Genomic DNA, 10130 nt, shown 5'->3' on the forward strand with positions numbered 1-10130 from the left:
CAAAACTTTGGGAAAACATTCAAAAGTTTCAGAAGGGTTAAACAGTCCAAAATGCCTCCACAGAAATGTGCCACCACTGTAAAATGTATGATATGGGCGATAAATATAGCCACTATTTGCAGTTTTCACACAAACATTTTCGCACCATTGTACCACAGTCAAGTGTTGCATTATTTGCAGGTTTACACCATAAATTTAGAGAGTCGTTACGTGATGGTCCAAGGGGTCCCAGCAATTGGGGTTATAACTTAGTTGATTCAGCTGTGTGCCCTCTATGGAGCTGTAGAGGAGTACCGGCCCCTGGACGAGTATCCTGCCGAAGAGTTCACAGAGGTCTACTTTGTAAAGTTCCTTCCGTTCATTATGCCTAACTGGCAAAGTCTGAAGAACCTTCGGAATAATTTGGTTTTGTTTCGGCTCAGCAAAGCAACACATGGATGAGAAAAGTTTCTATGGTGGTGTGCTGCATGTGTGCTAAGTCCGTATAATTTTATATCTATAGGTTAGATTTTGTCTCTCAAAATCCACCACTCCAATGAACAACAACTTAGTTCCACCTTAGTCCAAGCAAACCCAAGTTAAGATAATCACACACACACAACTAGTCACTTTACATCTTTTCATTGTTTCTTTGTACATTTTCACAATCATTTTTAAATGATGTGGATTTTTGCACTCGAGTTCTGAAGAATACTTATTTTCAGCTGTATTTTTTTTCATCTGTTAAGACTTTTTTGTGTCTCATTTTATTATTGCAAAGTGAGAGAAAAGGAACAGAAAGAGGACAGAAAAAACTACCATGTCAGCCAAACACAGGAATTTTTTTTTAGGCAGATAAGTTACATATGTGAAGGTGTGAGAGTGAGCTTAAGTAAAAAAAGTATGATTGAGGAGTTACATTTAATTTTTTCATCCAAGGTCCCTTGAAGAAAAACAGACAGTCCCTCAATCCACTCTTCCATGCCGACAACGCCGTCTTTGTCTTATGTAGTGAAGACTGAATGACAGACAGTTACACTCACAACATGTCTTGGATTTAATTTTAGATTTTAATTGTTCGTACTGAAGAAATTGTTGAATTGTTGTTGATAATTTGGAGATTTAGTTTACTTGCCACCATTTTATTGACATTTTACTATTTCAAAAACAATATTAGCTCTGTTTGTGTCATGTGGAGGACCAAAGACCAAAGAAAAACACAGGGCTTAAGTACACGAGTACCATAGACGATACGATCATAGTCAGGAGCACGCCAGGGCTTCCAGCGGAGCTCCTCCAGCTGGCCAAAGGCTGCCTCCCGACGCTCATACAGCTCACGGTCTGCTAGGTCCATGTTCTGGATGCGATCTTCTGTCATGTGGAGGCTGTGTGCAGACACACGGAGTAAAAAGGTGAACTGAAATGCAACTTTACCTTCAAACTAAAACAGGAAACATAACACAGAAACGCGGACTTGACGAGGGGATACAGCAGACAGGGGAGAAAAAGCAACTAAGGAACACAGATCAGAAACTAGAAGGCAGAACTCAAAGTACAATACAAAACTCAAAACTCTGGGTCGACGACTCACGTCTCCTAATAGTTTGAATTTGATGGCACCAACATATCTCAAGACAGCTGAGAAGGCAACAGTAGGGTGCAAAAGTAAGTGGTACTAAAAAAGAAACAGAGAAACATTTTGCAACTTTAGGTTAATTGGCAGTAGGTCACTAACAAAAGTCAACATAGGGTTTTACCAACAGAGGATGACTGGATACATGACTGGATATATATTGAAAAAAAACCAAAACAGCATCGTTGAGAAACGGAGTTCCTCAGAAGTAAAGATGGGTCGAGGTTTGCCAATCTACAAAAAAAAATTGCATCTACAGTTTATGCAAATTCAAAATGATCATTGCATGCTGCCTTTATTTACATTTCACACAACGTCACACCTTTTTTGGAACTTGGGTTGTAAATAAATAAATAAATATAAATAACTGTAAACTGAATACCTCTACCCGTGATCCTGTCATCAGTCAGCCCAAAGATCCTGTGCAGCATGCTTAGGAAGGTCCCTCTGTCCAGACCGTGCACTGCTCTTCCAGAGTTGTTACACTCCGCCATAAGCATGTTAAAGTCTCAGATAAGGCACTCTGTAAAAAATGACTCGAAAAAACATGTTTTTGTAAGGTTTTGAGCTAAATGTGGAAAAATGTTGCCATTAATTTCAGCATGATTCAGTTTACAAACGTCGCCCCATAATGAAGAGCACTAAACTACCTATAACAAAGTTAGCCTAGTTTAGCCCGGGCTTATTGACGTGAGAAGTTTAACCGTCATACTCACAGTGCTCCACTTGTTTTGAGATGTTTTCAGCAAGCGTCTGATTTCCACATACTTTTTGCGATCTCCTCCAGACATCTCACATATAATAAGGCTCCGCCCCTGAAGATGTGCTATATTTGACATCAGCAACAGCGCCACCTAGTGGGAATGGGAAATGTCATGTTTTACACTTTGGGGTACAGTATAGAGGTGGGTGGCCCCAGCAACCTCACAATTGTCCAGTAAAAGCCTTAAGGAGTTGGTCTTGGGTTACACTGAAAACTGTGAGTTTTCGTCAAACCCCGGCGGATTAGCGAAATTCGATGTTTCGCCATGAAGAACAAAATTGCTATAACTAAAAGAAATTCAGTCCGATCGCTAACAAAGTTCACAGGCATGATAACACTCCCACCCAGAACAGATTGCTATGCCCATTGTCAGGAATAGTCAGAGCGCCACCTATTGGGAACAGGAAATGTCATGTCTTATACTTTGGTGCACTGCTCCTCAAAGGTTGAGCCCATCCACCGTGAAAGCAGTGGACATTGGTGGAACTTGGAAAGAAAAGCATCTGGAGTTGGATTAACATCTGTCCCTCATCGTGCTTCAGTGTTAAAATTGTGAGTTTATTGACTGGCGCACCCTGGTGGCAAGGCGATTCGCCATGAAACAGAAAGTAGCTTTTGAGGGGCTTGGAAAGCTCGAAAACTCTTGAATTTTGAAACACACCTCCAACGTGAGGAAGGCTTTCTTGTTATATGGTTGTTTTCATGGAATATTGCAAAATAGCTCCACAGCACCCCCTACAAAATTTCAGAAGACCAGCCCTGCCCTATGTTTCATCTACGTGTCTGAAATTGAGAGATGTTTTCAGGCCTCATACTTTAACGAACTCCTCCTAGGGATTTCATCACATTGACATGGTCTTCGAAGAGTGGAATCTAAAGACCTTGGTGATGCTAAATTGCAAGGCTTTTCACGTTTCGTGAAACCAGGTGGTCATGGCAACACGTCGACCTTCGATCAGAAGAAGCATTTAACTGTAACTAAAAGATACATTAGGCAATCTTTCTCGAACTTGACAGGCAGTAGGAGAGTCCAGCCCCGAACCGATTAATGTGCCATTTGTCATCAATGGTTAGAGCAGTGTCTAGTGGGAAGAGGAAATGCAAAGTGGGTTATAAGCATAATTGAACGAGATGAATATTTAACTGGTGGTTCTACTCATGATATGCATCAGTGGGACATCAGATTGGACGGTAATCTCCATCGCCACCTGCTGGGCGTAGGTGTTGGGCTTGGCTTGACGCGCTTGGGTGCGAGGGCCCTCTCATTGCTGCTTGCAGCTTTAATTCTGCTTCTTTCTTTCTTTTTTATATTTACTTAATGAAAAATGAATCAAATATGATAATAAATAGATAGACATAGACATACATTAAAATATGTTTATGGAATGTCGTAGCAGTTATTTTTTAATATAGCGCTCTTTTACCTAATTTCTTCTTTAACAATATCCCTACATAGAATCACTCACTTTTATCGCTAACCTCATCAACCCAAACCTAGTTGATTAGGTTTTTGTCAATAATTGCTCACTTTAAAAATAACTTTTTAAAAAACGTAGTAACTAAATTAACCCTTCGACAACTCTGCTTTACATTTCTTATTCAAAAATCAATGAATATCACTAATAAAAAAAGCAAACAAAAAACGTTTGTAACAGCTTTGCAGATGTTTGACAGAGCTCCCATTTTAATTAAAACTCAGACAAATGCTGTGGAAAAATAGGTAATATATGATAATATATGCTGATAGGAATGGATGATGATCCTCCTCTAAACTTAGGTCTTGAATGCTGTTCACCCCAGCAATATTTAAATTTCATTATAATCCTTAGTTCCTAAGATATTTCACTCAGACCCACAAATGTTATAACAGAATTATAACTTTGGTGAGAATAGGAATGAGACAATAAAGGCATGGCAGACGTGACATAAAAATAAGTTCAAGTGGATGCACCATTTGCATCATAGCAGCATGACGGGCTTTAGGAAATGTTTAGCAGGAACATGAAGCGTGCAGGCAGCTAAAACACTAAAAGACTGAAGGAAAGCTGGGTGATCTGAGATTATAGCTGCTGGGATTTGGCTCTTTAGCGGCGGCACAGTTAACTGCATGGCTGCAGTATTAGCAGTGGGAACAATGGTACCTCTCACCGTCCTGTTTACACACCACAGTAAATCCATATAAGCAGCAAGAGCAGCATGACTCGCACACGTCCCAGGGCCCAGACACACAAACACACATTGCAGTTTCAACTCTTTCATATTCTGCCCATTGGCCACAAACCCTTAAACAGAGAGAGATACAGGTGGAACCAATAATTTATACACCTTTCCACCTTCCTCTTTATATGAGCACCCCTCTTTATGTCTTTAATGTATTTCCCCATTTTTTCCTCCACCTTTAATCTGTCTAATTCCCAGATGATGTTTGTATTTGTCTGTTTAACTATGTCAACACTCCACAGGTGGCTGTAGTCACGCTGGGGACACACACACACACACAAATCAGTCTATCCATCCAGCCATCGTGTACAGCTGTTAGTATGATTATGTGATTATGTGGGTGTATCTTTTACTCAGCTGGTCTCAGGGGCTGTGGAGCCCTGAGACCAGCTGAGTGTGCTCACAACAAAATCACTCCTATCATGGAGACAGAATAAAACCGCAGGGACAAGCAGACACACATTTAACAAAGATGAAGTCATTCTGTTTAACTGAGCAGTGAATAGTACTGGGTGGCCAAAACATGAGATAAAAATCAGAGGCTGAGACATGAGAAGACAGGGGAGAAGATGAAATTATACCAAGAGGTAAAAGAGAGGCTCCTCAGAATCTGTTAAGTCATTTAAAACAATAACAAAAACACAATTTAGAAAGCTGGAAAAAATAATATGATTGAAATGCTGTGAAGCAAATGATGAAGAATGTGGAACACAGTCAAAGCATTATGGCCCTGAGGCTCATTCTCTGTGTCTTTGTGTCAGTTCGCTGTGTGAGTGCCCCCTTTGGGAAACCGGAGCAACGGCTACTTCAGCTCAGAGGAAGTTGGGAGTGAGGCTACACGCTGAGAACAAAGCAGTGATGTCAGAAAATTTCAGCTTCATGGGAAAGCAGTGCGGCAACTTTTGGTATACTCTGGAATATTTCTTCACATCCTGGAATTTACACATCCTGGGAAAAAAAACATCAGCTCTTTTATACTTGACCCTGAGCTGTTCCTAGTTGAAAAAAATCAAAATGTAATTACTTACACACCAAAATACACTGAGGAAATCATTGTTTTAATATAAAGGATTTAATCTGGCTGCAGGTATTTCAAAATAATCAAGATGGACAAAAATCTATTTGAATTTGATAGACAAAAATAGCCCAATGGCACATCAGTGGTTTCAGTTTAAGATACCTTGCTCATCCTAATTCACACAGGGCACACACAGAGATAAAGTAATAGCTGCTTAATAGCAGACACATGGTGGAATGAAATTGGAGGGGTGGAATTCAAGAGGGATCGGGGAAGATAAATAAAATAATGGGCTGAGAAAAGGAGATGGTTTCGATGGCTTTCCAGGGAAACCCTGGGAAACCAAGGCAGACTGAAGAATTTCCAAATCCCACATTCACAGACAAATCTTGGGATGAGACCTTGAGGTTACTGCTGGTTTTTGAGTTGTGACCATATCAGGAAGGAGGCAGCCTGATATATAACCATGCAGCCCAGTTGCACACACCTATAGTGCTCCTGAGCTTACCTCCTGCACTGGTGAGTACCTGAGTCAAACACTAGCTCTTGTTGGATCAACATCTACTGTCCTTTCTCTCACTCCAATTAACAACTCTGCTTCTGCTTTCTTTAAACTGCCCAGTCTGTCTCTGCTGAGGCCAGTGGGTGAGTGGGCTGGGCTAGTGATCAGTCACTAGGTTGAGTGTGTTGGCGGCAGCAAGCATGCCTGGTGTGTATAAAAGCGAGTGTGGGGATGATGTGGACCCCATGCCGTTCCTTGGAGGGCTGGATGCCATGAATAAACCATATCAAGCGCCCCTGCTCAAAGATGACGGACGGCATTCTTATTGTTATCATCTTCTCTAACCAGATGGTGAAAGTGAGGAAAGATGATGTCCAGCAGATGAACCCGCCTAAGTTCTACCAAGCCAGTGACACGGCTGATCACACGTTCCTCAACGAAGCCAGCGTCTCGGAAAACCTCCACAGCACAAGGATCTACATAAGCCAGGTTCACAGCACTGAGTAATCCACAGCACCATTATTTATTACTTTTGGTTTTCCTCATCAATCATAAAGATTATGTTTAGCTATGTAGTTGATGCATCCCCCCCCCTTTCTTTTGCCATAAGGGTTATGAAAGCTTAAAGTCACTTGAGATTATTCATACAACGGATGATTTCTTTGATGACAAACTGTAATTTATCACATTTAGCATTAAATCTACACGTGTAGCTTTCTACTGCTTCTTCAATTAGTAAAAGTCTGAAAATTTCCAGAATGCCTAAAAGGGGTAACACCATGTAATTCTCATGTTAATAAATTGTAACCTTGTAATTAATTAAACTTCATTAACAAACAATGGAATTATATCTTATACTCTTTATTTATCTTTAGTAAAAATGAAACCAAGCTTGTGATGAAAATAAAAAACAATTTTTACCTTATGTTAGTTATTATATTATTGTTATTACAATTCTGATCAATCGTTAGCCCGTCCTGTTTATTTGTGGTGCAGTGCTCCATAAGTCTGTGTGGATTTGAGGATGAGGGCCAAAAGGCATATTTATGCTTTACAAAGTCCTTAATAAGCTCAACTTCAGATGTAACTTCATTAAAAAAGACTCAAATAATATTCATGTATGATTTAAAAATCCATATCCATTTGATATTTGTTATAATAGTTGTTTGATGATTACAACCAAATAATAACCGATTAGTAAACACGATTGTTTGTGATGTATTATTTGTGAACTATAAAATCCTCCTACTACTAATAAGAATAATTAGGATTTAATTTAAGAATGCCAAAAATTGTAAGACGTGACAACTTCTTTTCCCCCTTAAACTAGCTGATGCCCATCTGCATCTGCCTCGCAAGTATCAGTATACATTAATTTCATGTTTATTCAATTCAATTCAGTTCAATTTTATTTATATAGGGCCAAATCACAACAACAGTTGCCTCAAGGCGCTTTATATTGTAAGGTAGACCCTGAAAACCCAACAATCATATGACCCCCTATGAGCAAGCACTTTGGCGACAGTGGGAAGGAAAAACTTCCTTTTAACAGGAAGAAACCTCCGGCAGAACCAGGCTCAGGGAGGGGCGGGGCCATCTGCCGCGACCGGTTGGGGTGAGAGAAGGAAAACAGGATAAAAGACATGCTGTGGAAGAGAGACAGAGATTAATAACAGGTATGATTCAATGCAGAGAGGTCTTAATCTGTGTCATATTTGCTACATCTGGCATTTCATTTGCAATTTACTGCTTAAAAAAATAAATTGTGCAATTATGATGATACATTGATGATTTAAAAGAATCGAAAGTATGCAAAAACCTCATGTATCAGATATGATACATGAGGTTTTACATACAGGAGGTTAAATTACACTAAAAATGTAAGATTTATTTTTTAACACAGTACAGGAAATAGCATCAATGTGTAAAGATGCCACAAAGTTCATGTAAATCATGTTTTAACATCACTGACTGAGCATTGACTAAACCTTTAAACCCACTTCTAGACCTACACAGGCCTCTTCTGTGTGACAGTCAATCCATATAAGTGGCTCACCCATTAAAGACGGATGTTACCAATCACATTAATGAACGTTTTGCTTTCTTTAGTTTCAGAGCCTTAATTAGTAACACCTGAGTTTATCTGCTATTTGGAAAAAGTGGCTGCTGTGAAAAATCTAGTTCAGTAATTGGGAGAAAGATGCAGGGGCAAGCGAGGGAAAGAGGACATTTTAATCAGCCATACGCCAGTGAGGGGTGGGTGAGAGGGAGGCAAAGTCGGCAAAGAGCAGAAGCGTGCAAGTGGCCTGTTGTTAGACAGTTGTATGTTTTAAGACGGTAGTTGCTGGAGGTGTGTAAACAGTGTGCCATGTGATGATTCGTTCGGGGAGTAGAAAAAGGTTTTGCGGCCATTATGCGGCATCGGGGGAGAGCCGACAGCTGTCTGTGTTGTTCACAGTGCTGACGGAGAACATCGCCAGTCGTCTGATTTGCTCAGAGGGAAATCAGCAGCAATTACTCTCCTCTCTCACACTCACTCTGTTTGTCTGCCCCCTTTCATGTCCTGTCGTCGCAGAGCGCGAGCACCAGTCTACGCTGATCACGTAAGGATAACACGTGTCTTCCTGTTTTCGAGTTTGAGTTCCCTGCAAAATCATGTACACCGTGTAATCACACCGTTCTTTTGACCTCTGGTCCTTTCCTATCAGTGGAGAATTGGTGCAGGCAAGACTGAAAACACTAAGGTTATCCAGTACTTTGCCAATGTTGGAGCCTCTGGGAGCAAAGCCTCAGAATCCAAGGCTCAAATAATGGGCAGTTGAATGTAGCTGCTTCCAGGGCTCAGTGGAGGACCAGATCATACAGGCCAACTCAGTGTTGGAGGCATTTGGTAAAGCCATCAGGAACAACAACTCCTTGCACTTTGCAGGGATCAGATTTTAAATAAACAGATAAACAATTAATGTCTCGCATGAAATGAAATACAAAAACTGTATGAATATGTTTGTCTGTTTTCCTTCCAGGAAAAGTTTATCCGCATCCCCTTTGGCCCGACAGCTAAGCCGGCTGGCGCTGACATTGAGACCTGTGAGTGGATGTTACTCTTGCATTACTTCTGATCAGGCTTGTCAGTGTCAGGGGGCCTTGTTAAAAATAACACGCCTTGCTTTTTATGTGCCGTCGTCCGTGACATGAAGATGTCACGCCGTGACAAAACATCAAGTGAGAAATGAAAATAATTTGGATAAATGGGCCCTTATGAATTGCGTTTGTCTTGGTGCTAGATCTGCTCGAAAAATCAAGACTGATTTCCCAGCAGGCTGCCGAGAGAGGATCTCACATATTCTACCAGCTCCTCTCTGGAACGAAGCCAGAGCTCATAGGTAAAGTAGATAAATCTGCAGTGGATGGAATTAAAATGACTGAAAATGTGAAACGATAGACTGGGAAAAAAAACATGTTTTAATATTGTCACATGCTGCATGCTAATATGCAAGAAAATGAATAAATAACAATTTAAAATTCAACATTTTAATAACGAAAACACTTGTAGCGGTTTTAAAAGCAAAGGCTTCGTTTGTGTGGATATATGCAGTTCCACTCTTAGGAGATTATTAATCCTATAAGCCTAAGATCCAGCAATTCATTCTTGTCCTCTGTAGTAGACATGAGTCTCTGACTTCTACATCAATCATCATTAATTCCTGCTGTACTGTCAAGAGGAGATCCTGGGCTTCCTATTGATGCCACATTTGTGGAGGTTTCAAAATGACGGGCATTGCAGCTTCCATATTTTACAGCAGCAAGGGAAGTTAAGTGATACAGTGTTTGCAAATATGTTTCTATTGCTAAAAATCTGTTTCTTCTATATGTGATTCCCAACATCAGTTTCAGAAATATACAGAAATTATAACGCTTTCAAAACAAAGCTTTTAATCGGTGTTCTTTGTAGCGTTCTTTCACTGTTTTCTCTGTGTTATTGTAGGGTCTTTACCTTACAATATAAAGCAAGTTC

At 40.3% G+C, this 10130-nt stretch overlaps 1 protein-coding gene and 1 long non-coding RNA gene across 5 annotated transcripts; one reads left to right on the plus strand and one right to left on the minus strand.

Moving 5' to 3' along the window:
* Nucleotides 1-1042: 1042 nt before the first annotated feature.
* On the minus strand, nucleotides 1043-2369 carry LOC112846765 (uncharacterized). The gene is made up of 3 exons (XR_003219912.1): nucleotides 1995-2369; nucleotides 1571-1654; nucleotides 1043-1364 (listed from the first exon to the last, which is right to left on the minus strand). It is a non-coding gene; the product is annotated as an uncharacterized LOC112846765 (long non-coding RNA).
* A 5922-nt stretch (nucleotides 2370-8291) lies between these two features.
* LOC109194558 (myosin-16-like) lies at nucleotides 8292-10013 on the plus strand. 4 transcript variants are annotated; one of them, XR_003219911.1, is made up of 5 exons: nucleotides 8292-8718; nucleotides 8824-9005; nucleotides 9139-9202; nucleotides 9400-9498; nucleotides 9778-10013. XR_003219911.1 is itself a non-coding variant. In XM_025906800.1 (4 exons), the coding sequence occupies exons 1-4, from the start codon at nucleotides 8674-8676 to the stop codon at nucleotides 9792-9794; spliced, it is 225 nt and encodes a 74-aa protein (XP_025762585.1). In that variant the 5' UTR covers nucleotides 8292-8673; the 3' UTR covers nucleotides 9795-10013. The 4 variants fall into 4 exon arrangements, 2 of the variants coding, with proteins under 2 accessions (XP_025762585.1, XP_025762584.1); XR_003219910.1 differs by lacking the exon at nucleotides 8824-9005 and having other exon boundaries at nucleotides 9781-10013; XM_025906800.1 differs by lacking the exon at nucleotides 8824-9005.
* Nucleotides 10014-10130: the final 117 nt, after the last annotated feature.

The sequence above is a fragment of the Oreochromis niloticus genome, linkage group LG4 (assembly GCF_001858045.2).
Source record: "Oreochromis niloticus isolate F11D_XX linkage group LG4, O_niloticus_UMD_NMBU, whole genome shotgun sequence".
NCBI classification, from domain to species: domain Eukaryota; kingdom Metazoa; phylum Chordata; class Actinopteri; order Cichliformes; family Cichlidae; genus Oreochromis; species Oreochromis niloticus.

Bases quoted from the DNA above. Each gene is read 5' to 3' on its own strand.
- LOC109194558 (XM_025906799.1), top strand. From the start codon at position 8,674: ATGTCCTGTCGTCGCAGAGCGCGAGCACCAGTCTACGCTGATCAC. The intron at 8,719-9,138 runs GTAAGGATAACA...TTTTCCTTCCAG, and splicing joins CACCAGTCTACGCTGATCAC to GAAAAGTTTATCCGCATCCC. The intron at 9,203-9,399 runs GTGAGTGGATGT...TCTTGGTGCTAG, and splicing joins TGGCGCTGACATTGAGACCT to ATCTGCTCGAAAAATCAAGA.